The following is a 17963-nucleotide window of genomic DNA, read 5'->3' on the forward strand; positions in this document are numbered from 1 at the left end:
ATTTTGAACAAATGCATTTCTTCCAAAATTAAGGAGTTGCAAAAGAGAGAGCGCTAGCTACTTTTTTTAAACTTTCACGTTCACTTAGCTAGTGAATGCAGCTAGCTAGCTTAGCCTAGACAGCTGACGTGACAGCTGATGTGTTGTGCACTGAAGACCGCAAGTGAAGGGAAAAGGTGAGAGGAGGAGAGCGCATAGATAGTTGCGAGAAGGAATGATATATACAACGAGCAAAGTGATCATGCTGTTTTTATGTGGCTGCTATGAAAGTGAACTGTGTTTGCGTGTGAACAGGGGTGTATTCATTCCGCCGATTCTGTTCCGCCGATTCTGGGATAAACATATATTAATCTGTCTGGGGATCCAATTAGAGCCTATTGAGCCTCCAATCTTTGTAATCTCGGACACCCAGCCCATCTGTCCACAAGAGATTACAACCTTGTGACAGTTATTACTGAATCAGATGCAGCTGAGAATAAATTAAATTGGTGAATTTAGTGGAAACTTGCCCATTTGTAACAAGCATGTTAACAAGCATTTGTTGTTACACCTCTGTAATTACAGACTGCAATTACAATCAGTTACATGTTGTTATTACAGTGTAACTATGAGTTATTGCAATTAACTACAATCCTTGCTAGTGTAATTACACATGTAATTACACTGCAATAAGGACCCCTTAAAATGAAGCGTTCACATTTTTTTATTTATTCTGAGGAATGATCATGGCTGTTATTTCAGCCAACAAAACAACAAAATTGCATAAGCGATATCCTACTGTCACAGTAGACAAAACCGCTCACAAAATCAAGAGGTCCGCTGCACGCACATCATACCTACGTCATTTGGTTCACTTTTTGATCGATTTTTCACCATATTTGTTCAAGCAAGTGGGGATATCTGTTAACATCAACAGCATCTAGTACGTACTGTTATTGTCATATCTTCTGACTCGCATGTCATCAAATGGCCTATTTTGTGTCTCTGTGTAGATTAGTTTATCAATGTTTGTCAGTACTTCTTAGGTTCATGTTTCATCCAGAATATGAAAGTGAAAAGTTGTCACTGTCTCCCCCTTATGCAAATTTAGGCCTATCACTATCTCAATTAAGCAAAAATGAAAAATACATTTCAAAAAAGGCCATTTTAGCTAATAGGCTAGAACTACTGACACAATGAGATTGTGTGAACAACCAAAGATTTTCTAATGACAAGCAAAATCCTAGGTGTGGGCTCTATAATAAAACCTTTCTCAGCACAGCAACTATTTATCCAGTAGATGGTGCTCTATCACTATCTACAAGAACAAATTTAAAGGTATGATGAGCCTGCACAGAGGTGGGTTTTGCAAAAATAATACCTAATCAAAGTATGGTAATAAAGTTAGGCATGCGACACAATAGCATACTTTTGATGGTTTAATACCCACTGTGTACCAATGCATAATTGTTTATATTTATGGTCAAATTAGACAACTGTAACAACACTTTTATTAATCATTTTATTGAAAAAACTACAATTGCTGCTGTACAATTACATTTGATCGACTGTAGATTAGAACATTCAGTGGTGAGTTTCCTACACACACTATTCAGTGGGGAGCTTCTTACACACATTAGCATCTTAAAAGTAGGGACAACCAGGATATTTTCCATTAAAAACACATTGTACTGTTCAAGGGAAATCACATGAGGTCAACTTAATCCCCACTTAGTTGTTGCCCTCTTGGCTCCCCAAGCATGAGTCTGCACAGTGCCATCTTTTGGTCTACTCTGTCTATGGAATGTTGATACTAATGGCACCAGAAATATGGGACAATTGGGTTTACAGTTTTGCATATCGATGTTAAATCAACTAATTCACTCTTTATAGCATATATTATGTACACAGTACTCTACTGACATACATTGTGCAATTTAAAGCATGTCTCTTGCTATATGCATATTGCTTAAAAAAGACACAGCTAATGCAAAACATTATGTAACCTGAGCCTTTATGATTTGAATGGTGGGGTCATTAGTTCTGTTCCAAAATGAAAGTAAATTCAGTCTAGTTATGCACAGGTAAGATGTAATTGCCTGCTTTTTTAAGCTAAACTGTAATTTTCTGTTTCAATTGCAGGGTTACAGTATGTTCGAGTAATAGTGAATCTTAAGATATTACAATAACATAATAAAAACATTTACATTCATGTTAATCTGTCTAAAATATCTCAATATATGTAAATATAAGTATTTTATTTATATATCAATATGTAAATCAGGAGAGGAAAAATAAGATTAACACAACAACAAAAGTATATGCCTTCATTAACATGATGCCGAGTGATTGGATGAAAAACATGAAATTAAACATGGATACTGCAGTACTGCATATGAGCTGTGCAAATCCCAAAAAGTAGCAGTGGTTTCTCAGGGATTGTGATTTACATTTGATTGGCAAAGGTGACGGACCGATGGCGTGGTCACTGCTCCACGGATGTGTACATGTGGTACATAACCGTGATGACTGCCGCAGCCAAACCGGGGATCAACCAGTTTGTCCACCAACTGTTAAGGGGAGAGGAACAACAAGAGCTCTGATACAGTACATCAGTAAAACGGACAGCTGAAATGGTACAAAAATGACTAATGTCGTAGAATAGCAAACAATAGTTCTGCCAGATTGCAGGACTAAACTGCATTTGAAAAATCATCCCAATGAATTTTAAACATACATAAAAACATTAACAAGCATCTGAAGTATCCATAGCTCATGCAGATGCAAACTTGCTAAAATAAATTCTGATTTAAATCAGTTTTGTTTCAAACCAAGAATATGAAAATGGCATCAGGGGTGCCTACATACCTTGAGGTTTCCTCGATTGTGGTGGCAAGTGACTCCTGTAAGAAAAGGAAAGTCTGTAAGGCCTCCACAAATCTTTACATGGATATCTCTATCTTTGAGTAGGCCTATCTTTATGACTCATGTTATTGTTTTATATGTATTATACATGTGAACTACAGTTTTCAAAATAAACCTTGATGAAGGCAGCTTGCCATCAAAATGTTGGTGACTTATTATCATCGAAGCAAAAACATATGGCTACACCTTACTATGTGTGCTGATATATGAGTAGCGTAACTTTTCACATTTTAGATAGTTGTTTTACTTACTGAAGGTTTGGCCATCTTTGGCCGATCATCCTACACAAGAGAGAGGAAGGAAGAGAATGGGAGGGAGAGAGAGAGAAAGAGAGAGAGAGGTTGTTTATTATGCTATGAGTTGGTAGGCATAAAAAACATTAGATTACACTGGATGTGGAGGAAGGCTGAGAACTAAATTATTTCTATACTCTGCAGCAAAGCAGTTTACCAAAACAGACAAAATGTAGAGCTATTAAGTTTCACATCAGCCAACTGAAACCAGAATGATTAATTATTCAACAAATATATCCAATGAAAATTAAGAGGTCTCTTCCATATCATTGCCATAGCAGGACTATGGGACCACTGAAACGTCCTACACAACATCATGGTCATATGCATTCAATCAAGATGACAAAAAGAGAATGGAAGGGTAGCCAATGTCAGTATGCTTACATTCAATGAACACAACAGGTCGGACAACACAACCACAATACCATATTGTGTTCAGCCACTATACTCCACTCACAGTGCCAGACTTGTCTTGAGCAGCTCCTCCCACTCAATAGGTCACAGGAGTTGTGCAAGAAGGGACTCTCAGACAGCAACTTAACGTTTGTCTGGGTGTTTTGTTTTTATCCGTATTCTAACAATCCAGTCTCATGCCTCAAAAGAGAGTAGAATTTGCCTGCTAACTCTGAAACCTATACAACTTAATTTTATGGTAAAGAAGATGACGGGTCCTTACTTGGAAACAATAACAACCTATGAATTACTTTTGGAATTCATTAAGACAAACACTACCAGTTGAATAATAGTGCAACCAGTACCGAAAGTGCTACAAGGAACCAGTAGCGCAGGTGCTACAAAGAGTTTTGTATACAGGTTGTTAGTATACTGTAGTAATGTCAAATTAGAGCATTTACCCTGTAGTACCCTAAACATACCTCTCTTCCCCATGACCAAATAACACCATATTATGGGGTTTTGGGATACTGCAATAACTTACAGGCAGAGGCTCCCAGCATTGCCATTGTTACAGATACAGAAAGGAAGCTTAGTTTCTGATTGCCAGAGACAAAAGTTACGTAAAGCTGTTAAAACGCTGGTTTGAAACATGAAGAGTGCTTACTGGATGCAGTTCTCCAATGACCATGTTGGCAGCCATCTCCCTGGCATCTGATGAGTGTCCGACGTCTTCAAAGCTCTCCGTGGCATCGCCGCCAGCCTGTTCCCTCAAGACCTCCTCTCCGCCTGGGTGCTGTAATATACTGTACATGTCAGAGTAGTTTTTTTCAAGCAATTTAGGCTTATTGAGCGCATACTAACAAGTGTCCATTACCACTGTTTTATTCTCAACCAAGCTAATGTTAAACTGTAGCTAAAATGGACAATTGGGAAAGGAGAGGACCAGAAGCAATAATGTAACATAGTATTTTTTGCATAATATAACAGAAACATAAAAAGTCTAGAACACACACCTACATTTGGAGACTGTACAACAGGTTCAAATATTTCATCATGGGTGAACCCAATGGAACAGTAAGATTTGTCATGCTTGACCTATTGACTGCGTGTTATTGGCCTAAATAAGGAATCCCCAAATTGCACTATACACTGTGTCTAAGGTAGCTTCGTGAAACCTGACTGAACAAATGAACAACTGTGCAGAGTAGAATATAACTTTATAGAATAGTACTTTATTGTCTATCTTGCGAAGGGAAATTGTCTTTTGCCCCTAAGCCCAACCACCTAGACACCACATAAACACACAGAGTGAGAACATATTTTTTGGGAGAACAAAGGGTCTACCACAGTGCAACTCCCCTGGAGAAGTTAAAGGTTAAAGGTGCAATATGCAGAAATCACTCTGCCATTTCCTGGTTGCTAAAATTTGAATAGTTCGCCTAACTTCAGTTTACGTGAGAATCATTGTACCATCTAAACCTCTGTGAAATATATTTTCAATAATCAAACATATTGTATTTTCAGCTGTTTGAAGCTGGTGTACAAAACCAGAAGTAAAAGATGCATAAACAACTTAAGAACGGGAAGCCTAGAGATAGCACACATACTGTAGAACAGATCTACTGCTTCTTAGACTTGCTTTCAATGAGAATGAGAGATCTATAACTCACATTTCTATGTGAATTTGGTGAGGTCACCCAAAAAGTTATATATTGCAGCTTTAAGGGTCTTGCTCAAGGATGGATATGGACACATCTTCGTTGACCATCAATGCACGACTCCCATTGAGAAAGCATTGGAAATCACAGATATGGATCAAATCAATGGGCCAGTCTGGCCTCGCCTTAACTCGTCTAATTTTGAGACTATTTTATCTGGCAATATTTCATTTTGTCATTAAGCTACATTGTAATATAGACTAGGCCTATGAAAAGTGCAAAGAAACCCAAGAGAGAAAATTACAGTGGGGAAAAAAAGTATTTAGTCAGCCACCAATTGTGCAAGTTCTCCCACTTAAAAAGATGAGAGAGGCCTGTAATTTTCATCATAGGTACACGTCAACTATGACAGACAAATTGAGGAAAAAAAATCCAGAAAATCACATTGTAGGATTTTTTATGAATTTATTTGCAAATTATGGTGGAAAATAAGTATTTGGTCACCTACAAACAAGCAAGATTTCTGGCTCTCACAGACCTGTAACTTCTTCTTTAAGAGGCTCCTCTGTCCTCCACTCGTTACCTGTATTAATGGCACCTGTTTGAACTTGTTATCAGTATAAAAGACACCTGTCCACAACCTCAAACAGTCACACTCCAAACTCCACTATGGCCAAGACCAAAGAGCTGTCAAAGGACACCAGAAACAAAATTGTAGACCTGCACCAGGCTGGGAAGACTGAATCTGCAATAGGTAAGCAGCTTGGTTTGAAGAAATCAACTGTGGGAGCAATTATTAGGAAATGGAAGACATACAAGACCACTGATAATCTCCCTCGATCTGGGGCTCCACGCAAGATCTCACCCCAGTGGGGTCAAAATGATCACAAGAACGGTGAGCAAAAATCCCAGAACCACACAGGGGGACCTAGTGAATGACCTGCAGAGAGCTGGGACCAAAGTAACAAAGCCTACCATCAGTAACACACTACGCCGCCAGGGACTCAAATCCTGCAGTGCGAGACGTGTCCCCCTGCTTAAGCCAGTACATGTCCAGGCCCGTCTGAAGTTTGCTAGAGTGCATTTGGATGATACAGAAGAGGATTGGGAGAATGTCATATGGTCAGATGAAACCAAAATATAACTTTTTGGTAAAAACTCAACTCGTCGTGTTTGGAGGACAAAGAATGCTGAGTTGCATCCAAAGAACACCATACCTACTGTGAAGCATGGGGGTGGAAACATCATGCTTTGGGGCTGTTTTTCTACAAAGGGACCAGGACGACTGATCCGTGTAAAGGAAATAATGAATGGGGCCATGTATCGTGAGATTTTGAGTGAAAACCTCCTTCCATCAGCAAGGGCATTGAAGATGAAACGTGGCTGGGTCTTTCAGCATGACAATGATCCCAAACACACCGCCCCGGCAACAAAGGAGTGGCTTCTTAAGAAGCATTTCAAGGTCCTGGAGTGGCCTAGCCAGTCTCCAGATCTCAACCCCATAGAAAATCTTTGGAGGGAGTTGAAAGTCTGTGTTGCCCAGCGACAGCCCCAAAACATCACTGCTCTAGAGGAGATCTGCATGGAGGAATGGGCCAAAATACCAGCAACAGTGTGTGAAAACCTTGTGAAGACTTACAGAAAACGTTTGACCTGTGTCATTGCCAACAAAGGGTATATAACAAGTATTGAGAAACTTTTGTTATTGACCAAATACTTATTTTCCACCATAATTTGCAAATAAATTCATTAAAAATCCTACAATGTGATTATCTGGATTTTTTTTTCTCATTTTGTCTGTCATAGTTGACGTGTACCTATGATGAAAATTACAGGCCTCTCTCATCTTTTTAGGTGGGAGAACTTGCACAATTGGTGGCTGACTAAATACTTTTTTTCCCCACTGATGATGATGGTTATGAACACTTAATAGTTTGGGTAACAAATCCAGGTTGAGACATGAGCTGACTGAGACCAATCATATTTGTGTAAATTTAGTTCATTAGGGCTATGTGTAGGCTATGAACCAATTTAGAACAGTCAATTTGGAAACTATAATCCTAGACATTTCATCTGTGAATTTGACCCCAACCACTTAGCTCCCTGGAACCTAGCCAGCAGATTCTGACCCTACCATTATGCTTATTTACACTGAGCTGCACTGGGGTTGGAACGCAGTCATCGTTACATTAAGACACTGGAGCCAGCGTGACATATGGGTAGGAAAACATACCTCCATGCAGGGATGGGATATGCCACTGTACTTATACACCGAGAATCAAATCAAATCAAATGTTATTGGCCACAAGCGCCGAATACAACAGGTGTAGACATTACAGTGAAATGCTTACTTACAGCCCTTAACCAACAATGCATTCATTTTTTAATAAAAAAGTAAAATAAAACAACAACAAAAAAGTATTGAGAAAAAAAGAGCAGAAGTAAAATAAAATAACAGTAGGGAGGCTATATATACAGGGGGGTACCGGTGCAGAGTCAATGTGCGGGGGCACTGGCTAGTTGAGGTAGTTGAGGTAATATGTACAGTGGGGAAAAAAAGTATTTAGTCAGCCACTATTTGTGCAAGTTCTCCCACTTAAAAAGATGAGAGAGGCCTGTAATTTTCATCATAGGTACACGTCAACTATGAAAGACAAATTGAGAAAAAAAAATCCAGAAAATCACATTGTAGGATTTTTAATGAATTTATTTGCAAATTATGGTGGAAAATAAGTATTTGGTCACCTACAAACAAGCAAGATTTCTGGCTCTCACAGACCTGTAACTTCTTCTTTAAGAGGCTCCTCTGTCCTCAACTCGTTACCTGTATTAATGGCATCTGTTTGAACTTGTTATCAGTATAAAAGACACCTGTCCACAACCTCAAACAGTCACACTCCAAACTCCACTATGGCCAAGACCAAAGAGCTGACAAAGGACACCAGAAACAAAATTGTAGACCTGAACCAGGCTGGGAAGACTGAATCTGCAATAGGTAAGCAGCTTGGTTTGAAGAAATCAACTGTGGGAGCAATTATTAGGAAATGGAAGACATACAAGACCACTGATAATCTCCCTCGATCTGGGGCTCCACGCAAGATCTCACCCCGTAGGGTCAAAATGATCACAAGAACGGTGAGCAAAAATCCCAGAACCACACGGGGGACCTAGTGAATGACCTGCAGAGAGCTGGGACCAAAGTAACAAAGCCTACCATCAGTAACACACTACGCCGCCAGGGACTCAAATCCTGCAGTGCAAGACGTGTCCGCCTGCTTAAGCCAGTACATGTCCAGGCCCATCTGAAGTTTGCTAGAGTGCATTTGGATGATCCAGAAGAGGATTGGGAGAATGTCATATGGTCAGATGAAACCAAAATAGAACTTTTTGGTAAAAACTCAACTCAGTCGTGTTTGGAGGACAAAGAATGCTGAGTTGCATCCAAAGAACACCATACCTACTGTGAAGTATGGGGGTGGAAACATCATGCTTTGGGGCTGTTTTTCTGCAAAGGGACCAGGACGACTGATCCGTGTAAAGGAACGAATGAATGGGGCCATGTATCGTGAGATTTTGAGTGAAAACCTCCTTCCATCAGCAAGGGCATTGAAGATGAAACGTGGCTGGGTCTTTCAGCATGACAATGATCCCAAACACACCGCCCGGGCAATGAAGGAGTGCTTCGTAAGAAGCATTTCAAGGTCCTGGAGTGGCCTAGCCAGTCTCCTGATCTCAACCCCATAGAAAATCTTTGGAGGGAGTTGAAAGTCTGTGTTGCCCAGCGACAGCCCCAAAACATCACTGCTCTAGAGGAGATCTGCATGGAGGAATGGGCCAAAATACCAGCAACAGTGTGTGAAAACCTTGTGAAGACTTACAGAAAACGTTTGACCTGTGTCATTGCCAACAAAGGGTATATAACAAAGTATTGAGAAACTTTTGTTATTGACCAAATACTTATTTTCCACCATAATTTGCAAATAAATTCATTAAAAATCCTACAATGTGATTTTCTGGATTTTTTTTCTCATTTTGTCTGTCATAGTTGACGTGTACCTATGATGAAAATTACAGGCCTCTCATCTTTTTAAGTGGGAGAACTTGCACAATTGGTGGCTGACTAAATACTTTTTTTCCCCCACTGTACATGTGGGTAGAGTTAAAGTGACTATGCATAAATAATTAACACAATAGCAGCAGCGTAAAAAGATGGGGTGGGGGTGGGTGGGGGGGCCATGCAAATAGTCCGGGTAGCCATGATTAGCTGTTCAGGAGTCTTATGGCTTGGGGGTAGAAGCTGTTGAGAAGTCTTTTGGACCTAGACTTGGCACTCCAGTACCGCTTGCCGTGGGGAAGCAGAGAGAACAGTCTATGACTAGGGTGGCTGGAGTCTTTGACACTTTTGAGGGCCTTCTTCTGACACTGCCTTGTATACAGGTCCTGGATGGCAGAAAGCTTGGCCCCAGTGATGTACTGGGCCGTACGCACTACCCTCTGTAGTGCCTTGCGGTCGGAGGCCGAGCAGTTGCCATACCAGGCGGTGATGCAACCAGTCAGGGTGCTCTCGATGGTGCAGCTGTATAATTTTTTGAGGATCTGAGGACCCATGCCAAATCTTTTCAGTCTCCTGAGGGGGAATAGGCTTTGTTGTGCCCTCTTCACGACTGTCTTGGTGTGTTTGGACCATGATAGTTTGTTGGTGATGTGGACACCAAGGAACTTGAAGCTCTCAACCTGTTCCACTACAGCCCCGTCGATGAGAATAGGGGCGTGCTCAGTCCTCTTTTTTTTCCTGTAGTCCACAATCATCTCCTTTGTCTTGGTCACGTTGAGGGAGAGGTTGTTATCCTGGCACCACACGGCCAGGTCTCTGACCTCCTCCCTATAGGCTGTCTCATCGTTGTCAGTGATCAGGCCTACCACTGTTGTGTCGTCGGCAAACTTAATGATGGTGTTGGAGTCGTGCCTGGCCTGGCCAACAGGAGGGGACAGAGCACCCCCCCCTCTTGTAGTCTGTAATAGTTTTCAAGCCCTGCCACATCCGACGAGCATCAGAGCCGGTGTAGTACGATTCAATCTTATCCTGTACTGACTCTTTGCCTGTTTGATGGTTCGTCGGAGGGCATAGCGGGATTTATTATAAGCGTCCGGGTTAGAGTCACGCTCCTTGAAAGCGGCAGCTCTACCCTTTAGTTCAGTGCGGATGTTGCCTGTAATCCATGGCTTCTGGTTGGGGTATGTACGTACGGTCACTGTGGGGACGACGTCATCGATGCACTTATTGATGAAGCCAGTGACTGATGTGGTGTACTCCTCAATGCTATCTGAAGAATCCCAGAACATGTTCCAGTCTGTGCTAGCAAAACAGTCCTGTAGCTTAGCATCTGCGTCATCTGACCACTTTTTTTATTAACCGAGTCACTGGTGCTTCCTGCTTTAGTTTTTGCTTATAAGCAGGAATCAGGAGGATAGAGTTATGGTCAGATTTGCCAAATGGAGGGCGAGGGAGAGCTTTGTATGCGTCTCTGTATGTGGAGTAAAGGTGGTCTAGAGTTTATTTTCCTCTGGTTGCACATTTAACATGCTGGTAGAAATTAGGTAGAACTGATTTAAGTTTCCCTGCATTAAAGTCACCGGCCACTAGGAGCGCTGCCTCTGGATGAGCATTTTCCTGTTCACTTATGGCCTTATACAGCTCATTCAGTGCAATCTTAATGCCAGCATTGGTTTGTGGTGGTAAATAGACAGCTATGAAAAATATAGACGAAAACTCTCTTGGTAAATAGTGTGGTCTACAGCTTATCATAAGATACTCTACCTCAGGCGAGCAAAACCTCGAGACTTCCTTAGTATTTGATTTTGTGCACCAGCTGTTGTTTACAAATATATACAGACCGCCACCCCTTGTCTTACCGGAGTCAGCCGTTCTATCCTGCCGATGTAGCGTATAGCCCGCTAGCTGTATGTTGTCCATGTCATCGTTCAGCCACGACTCGGTGAAACATATTATATTACAGTTTTTAAATGTCCCGTTGGTAGGATAACCATAATCTTAGGTCATCTAATTTATTCTCAAATGATTGAACATTGGCTAATAGGATTGATGGAGGAGGCAGTTTACTCGCTCGCCGTCGGATCCTTACAAGGCACCCCGACCTACGTCCACGATATCTCTGTCTCCTTCTCATGCGAATGACGGGGATTTGGGCCTTGTCGAGTGTCTGTAGGATATCCTTCGCGTCCGACTTGTTGAAGAAAAAATCTTCATCCAATACGAGGTGAGTAATCGCTGTCCTGATATCCAGAAGCTCTTTTTGGTTATAAGAGACAATGGCAGAAACATTATGTACAGAATAAATTACAAATAATGCAGAAAAACACACATAATAGTACAATTGGTTAGAGGGCTGCAAAAGATTGAGATACTGCTAGTTTTCCTGGAAAACTGCCCTTTTCGTCCTCATGCTAGCTAGAAGTAGCCATTTAGGAATGGCAGTGTCAGCCAATCAGCTCCTTTGTTGTTCAACACAAGTGCCATTTAATGTGGCTACTGCTAGTTAGCATAAAGACAAAAAGGGCAGTTTTCTTGGAGAACTAGCAGCATTTAAATATTCTCAATGTATCAGTGTGGATAAAGGTACAATTTGGAGTACAGTGGCATATCCCATCCCTGCATTGAGGTACGTTTTCCGACCAATATCTCACGCTGGCTCCACAGTGTCTTAATGTAACCATGATTGCGTTCTGATCCCAGTGCAGCTCAGTGTAAACAAGCGTAATAGTAGGGTCTTAATCTGCTGGCTACCGGCAACCAAAAGGCTACAAACCCTCTGATTTATGGAATGTTCACACAATGGTAGGCCTTATTGAAATGAAGCCTTGGATGATTGCTGAGAAAAACTGACCATGGGGTTTAGTTCAGTGTTTCTCAATTCTGGTCCTAGGCTTGAGAAACACTGGTTTAGTTGACTGTTGCCATTGATATATTATGGACATTAGCCTAAATCAAGTAACATTTGATGGGCTATAATATTAACCATTCGTGTAACCTAATTTTCTCACCTCTTCCAGAAATGTGGTGACATCGTACACGTTATGGTTGATTATAATCCATGTACTCTTGAACGTATTCTGTTCCTCGATTTCTGACAGTCGGTAGTATTTTACAGCTTGCCCGTTCTCCCCTTTATCCTCCATTTATCTTTTAAATAAATATACCTGATATGAATGTGAATCCAGGAAACAATGATGTTCCAATCTTACAAATAATTCGATGCAGTAACTATGCACAAGCACACACGTAGCGACATTTAGCCTAGTTTTCAAAGTGAGTTCAAAGATTTATATTGTAGTTCCTGGCACGCACCAGGAACCTCCCCCAGACTTGCCTATGACTGCGGTGATTGGTTATTTTTAAAAATCATTTTCATTCTGAGGCTCTCTTATTGGTGTACTCCATGTCAGTCTGTCCATTTCAAAATAGCGTTCAGGATGATGACTAGACTAAAGTTCACAAAACTTCATCCCGAGGACCTATTTCTCACGCAATAAGATGGGCATGCATTTATACATGTGCATTGTATAGGCCAATTGCTTTAAACCAGGAATGTTGCAAAAAAATATGCAACAAAATAACAAAGTGCAAGCTAGGCGTTGTCCTTTCCTGCTGTGTGCAAGCCTAACTAAATGTTGTTTGGGCGACTCTTTAGCTTAGTCTAATGTAAATCAATAAATATATCAACAACAATAAAAAACGTATAGGCTAGTGAGTGTAGGTTATGTATGGGCTACAGTGAATGCTATTAATTATACATAGGCTAGATAACCTTGTTAATTATGTGAGGAACTATGCACTGATAAAAATGTTGACTTGAAACATTGTAACCACACACTTGAGGAGAAAATGTTGTGCACCAGAGCAGAAACACTGTTAACCATTTTGTGATGCCTTATGATAACATAATGCAGGCAGTATATGGCTTGGGATGCACGCGATGGTTTTCCCGCCAGAGTGAGCAACAGGAATGTGCCCCGAAGAGCTAGCTAGGTCGAATTTATGATGTTTTCTGATATTTTCGTTGGTAGCTAGTTAGCAGTCACAAAATCAACATGTTGTCTCAATTAAAATATTGTTAGCCAGTCAAGCCAGATGGTGTTATTGCTTATAGACCTGTGTAGCCTACCCAGGTCAGTTATTTAGCTAGCTAGTCAAAGAAGAGGACAAGGTTAGCTAGCCAGCCAAAGAAGAGGACAAGGTAGCTAAAGGTGGCTAGCTAACGTTAGCTAGCTAGGTACAGAATCCAGTTCCACCCAGTATCTGTGACACAACTGTTCTGCAGGTGAGTTATTATTGTTGGGATACCTAGCTATATTGTTCAACTCCAGGCCAATGATGGCGAAAGGCTTCCAAAGCTCATGATTGGGTTCTCTACAACAGGAGTTCTCAAAGTGAGGTCTGTGGAGGTACTGCAGTGCAGGGGGTCCATGCCCATATCTGAAAGTATATACATAGCTAGCTATATTTACATGTCATATTTTTATGAAAATACATTTTATTTGTCACATTTTGTTGTGTTACAGCCTGAATTTAAAATTGATTAAATTAAGTTTTTATTTATTTGTCACACAATACGTTATAATGTCAAAGTGGAATTCAGTTGTTCATACATTTTTAAACAAATTAATAAACAATGAACATTTTAAATGTTTTTAATCAATAAGTATTCAACCCCTTTGTTATGGCAAGCCTAAATAAGTTCAGGAGTAAAAATATGCTTAATTAGTTACATAATAAGTTGCATGGACTCACTGTATGGAATAATACTGTTTAACATGATTTTTGAATGACTACCTCATTTCTGTACCCCACCCATACAATATCTGTAAACTAGTGAATTTCAAACACAGTTTCAACCACAAATCCAGGGAGGTTTTCCAAAGCCTTGCACAGAAGGAACCTATTGGTAGATGGTAAAAAAAAAAAAAAAAGCATATCCCTTTGAGCATGGTGAAGTTATTAATTACACTTTGAATGGTGTATTAATACACCCAGTCACTACAAAAATACAGGCGTCCTTCCTAACTCAGTTGCCACAGAGGAAGGAAGCCACTCAGGGATTTCACTATGAGGCCAATGGTGACTTTAAAACAGTTACAGAGTTTAATGGCTGTGATAGGATAAAACTTAGGATGGATCAACAACATTGTAGTTACTCCACAATACTGACAGAGTGAAAAGAAGGAAACCTGTAAAGAATACAAATATTCCAAACATGCATCCTGTTTGGAATAAGACACTAAAGTCATACTGCAAAAAATGTGGCAAAGCAATTAAGTTTTTGTCTTGGATACAAAGTGTTATGTTTGGGGGAAATTCTAGAGGATACCTGGTTCAGACTGCTTTCCACCAGACCCTGGGAGATGAATTCACCTTTTAACAGGACAATAACCTATAACACAAGGCCAAATTTACACTGGAGTTTCTTACCAAGTGGCCGAGTTAGAATTTTGACTTAAATCTACTTGAAAATCTACGGCAAGACCTGAAAATGGTTGTCTAGCAATGATCAATAACCAATTTGACAGAGTTTGACAAATTTTGAAAGGAATAATGGGCAAATGTTGCACAATCCAGGTGTGGAAAGCTCTTAGAGACTTACCCAGAAAGAGTCACAGTTGTAATTGCTGGCACAGGTGATTCTAACATGTATTGACTCGGGGTTGAATACGTATCTAATCAGAATATATTTCTTTTATTTTTCATGAATGTTTTACAAATGTTATAATTTTTGTTCCACTTTGACATTACAGAGTATTTTGTGTAGATCGTTCACAAAAAATGACAATTAAATCCAAAATGTGGAAAAGGTCAAGGGGTGTGAATACTTTCTGAAGGCTCTATACAAAAAAATTATATAATTCTAAAAACCTGTTTTCGCTTTGTCATTATGGGTTATTGTGTATAGATTGATGATCAATTTTATTTAATCCATTTTAGAATAAGGCTGTAACGTAACAAAATGTGGAAAAAGTCAAGGGGTCTGAATACATTCCGAATGCAGGGTAAAGTGACTAGGCATCAGGATAGATAATAATAAGAGTAAAATAAAGAACAGAGTAGCAGCCGCAAATGATGAGTGTAAAAGTGTGTGTGTGTGTATGTACAGTTGAAGTCGGAAGTTTACATACACCTTAGCCAAATACATTTAAACTCAGTTTTTCACAATTCCTGATATTTAACCTAGTAAAAATTCCCTGTCTTAGGTCAGTTAGGATCACCACTTTATTTTAAAAATGTGAAATGTCAGAATAATAGTAGAGAGAATTATTTATTTCAACTTGTATTTATTTCATCACATTCCCAGTGGGTTAGAAGTTTACATATTTACATATTATTATTTTTTTTGGGGGGGATGGATCAGCTTAATATTGCAGATAGATTGTATCTTCTATCAATGTAATTGTCTGCATCACTTCCAATCCCCCATGTTTGTTGTTGTTGTTTTTTTCTTCTTTTTTTTATATATATACTCCCCTTTATTACTTTTCAACCCCACCATCCTTTCCCTACTTGGAGTAAATTAGTGAACAACAATGCCCAGGCCTCTACTTCCGGTCTATACTTACTATCTACACCTTATGGACAGAGTTAATTTTACAATAATTATATATTATATATTATATATATATATATATTTATTTTTTATTTATTTTTTGCTCCTGAACTTCTTCTACTCTCAACCTCTCCGATCATTTTCATGATGTCCATCCGGTTTGCTTCTATATGCCATATCTTTCTAACTGTGCTCTTTCCCAAAAGCTCCCAACATACAACCTATATACTTATTATGGACACAGTATGCTTACATTATTAGCTATCTTTGTTATTATTTGTTGTTATTTGTTATTAGTCCCATCCTTCAACTCTATTCAATACCTCCCATCTATCTCTTAACACCATCCATATAGGATTTCTATTTGCCATATATATTTCAACCGTACTGTGATGTTTTACAAAAGTTCTGAACCTTTCTATTCTCATTGCTTCTACAGATTGTGAATTAAAAATAAACATTTTTGCTAAAAGTATTATTATATTATTGATTGATTGACTATGACTTTTCAGATCACCCAGTAATGCTATCTGCAAGGTTAGTTCCAGGTAAATATTGCAATCCTTTAGCCATTCCTGGACCTGTGTCCAAAAACAAGCTACAAATGGACAGAACCAAAACAAATGATCTAATGATTCTGTCTCTTCACAGCAAAATCTGCAGAGCTGGGAAGATTGTATCCCCCATATAAATAACATTATATTGGTAGCAAGAATTTTATATAATAATTTAAATTGAAAGATTCTAATTTTTGAATCCGGTGTCGTTTTTGCGTGTCAGTTCATAAACACTATGCCATGGGATCGGTACGTCAAAGATCTCTTCCCAACTATTTTGCAATCTATATGGGACGGCTGTCAATCCTTTGGTCCTTAAGTGAAACTGATATACTTTTTTATTTATCACAGTTTTCCTTAACCAATTATGTTCTTTAATGCAAGGCCGACAGACAAGTTCCTTACTTTCTCCCCCTTCCACTTTCCTCTTCCACTTTTGCGGTAAGGCTGCAATTATTTGGTTGTAATTTTGGGTAGAGCAGACATTTCCATATGTTTTTGTTAGCTGCATGTGCGACATAACTCCACCAGTCCTACCGATGATATCATTTACGAAGATTATACCTTTTTTAAACATTCTGTCAAAAAATATAGTTTTTTTGTCAATTAGTATATTTGAATTTAACCACAATATTTGTTGCATTATTTGTTCTGTCGTTTCTGGAGGATTAAATACCTTGACTTTGTTGTCCTTAAGCCATTTTGCCACAACTTTGGAAGTATGCTTGGGGTCATTGTCCATTTGGAAGACCCATTTGCGACCAAGCTTTGACTTCCTGACTGATGTCTTGAGATGTTGTTTCAATATATCCACATAATCTTCCTTCCTCATGATGCCATCTATTTTGTGAAGTGCACCAGTCCCTCCTGCAGCAAAGCACCCCCACAGCATGATGCTGCCACCCCCGTGCTTCACGGTTGGGATGGTGTTCTTCGACTTGCAAGCGACCCCCTTTTTCCTCCAAACATAGCGATGGTTATTATGGCCAAACAGTTCTATTTTTGTTTCATCAGACCAGAGGACATTTCTCCAAAAAGTACGGTTTTTCGTCCCCATGTGCAGTTGCAAACCGTAGTCTGGCTTTTTAATGGCGGTTTTGGAGCAGTGGCTTCTTCCTTGTTGAGCGGCCTTTCAGGTTATGTCGATATAGGACTCGTTTTACTGTGGATATAGATACTTTTGTACCTGTTTCCTCCAGCATCTTCACAAGGTCATTTGCTGTTGTTCTGGAATTTATTTGCACTTTTCGCACCAAAGTACGTTAATCTCTAGGAGACAGAACGCGTCTCCTTCCTGAGCGGTATGACGGCTGCGTGGTCCCATGGTGTTTATACTTGGAAAAGGCGCTCTCTTGTGACAAAGTCAATTGGAGCCAACTCTTTATTACACACATCGATACATACAGCCTCCTCCGTACCCTCAACAGAAGGGTGGGGGGAATAGTGGGCGCAGTCAAACCAGTCGCTGTGCCAGCATCCATTCTCTCCCCCTCGTCCCGTCATTGCCGTCGTCGCTTCTGGCTACCCTTCGGGTGATGCCAG

General features: G+C 39.9%; 2 protein-coding genes across 3 annotated transcripts in view; one reads left to right on the forward strand and one right to left on the reverse strand.

The window, feature by feature from the left end:
- Window positions 1–1482: 1482 nt before the first annotated feature.
- Window positions 1483–12615, reverse strand: LOC121569834 (cytochrome b5). Its single transcript, XM_041881062.2, has 5 exons — window positions 12314–12615; window positions 4258–4386; window positions 3156–3185; window positions 2848–2882; window positions 1483–2549 (listed from the first exon to the last, which is right to left on the reverse strand). Exons 1-5 carry the CDS (start codon window positions 12446–12448, stop codon window positions 2465–2467), a joined length of 414 nt encoding a protein of 137 aa, XP_041736996.1. The 5' UTR covers window positions 12449–12615; the 3' UTR covers window positions 1483–2464.
- Window positions 12616–13276: 661 nt separating this feature from the next.
- LOC121569833 (uncharacterized protein C18orf63) overlaps window positions 13277–17963 on the forward strand; it is a 35937-nt gene continuing 31250 nt past the window's right edge. For both annotated transcript variants that reach the window (XM_041881060.2, XM_041881061.2), the window contains exon 1: window positions 13277–13590. The gene's annotated coding sequence lies outside the window, so the exon portion shown is untranslated. The remainder of the gene's footprint in view (window positions 13591–17963) is intronic.

The sequence above is a fragment of the Coregonus clupeaformis genome, chromosome 7 (genome assembly GCF_020615455.1).
Source record: "Coregonus clupeaformis isolate EN_2021a chromosome 7, ASM2061545v1, whole genome shotgun sequence".
Taxonomy (NCBI): domain Eukaryota; kingdom Metazoa; phylum Chordata; class Actinopteri; order Salmoniformes; family Salmonidae; genus Coregonus; species Coregonus clupeaformis.

Excerpts from the sequence above, each read along its gene's own strand:
- LOC121569834 (XM_041881062.2), bottom strand. The coding sequence starts at position 12,448 with ATGGAGGATAAAGGGGAGAACGGGCAAGCTGTAAAATACTACCGACTG. Across the intron at positions 2,883-3,155 it reads CAAAGATGGCCAAACCTTCA|GAGTCACTTGCCACCACAAT; the intron begins GTAAGTAAAACA and ends CTTTTCTTACAG. Across the intron at positions 2,550-2,847 it reads ACAATCGAGGAAACCTCAAG|TTGGTGGACAAACTGGTTGA; the intron begins GTATGTAGGCAC and ends TCCCCTTAACAG.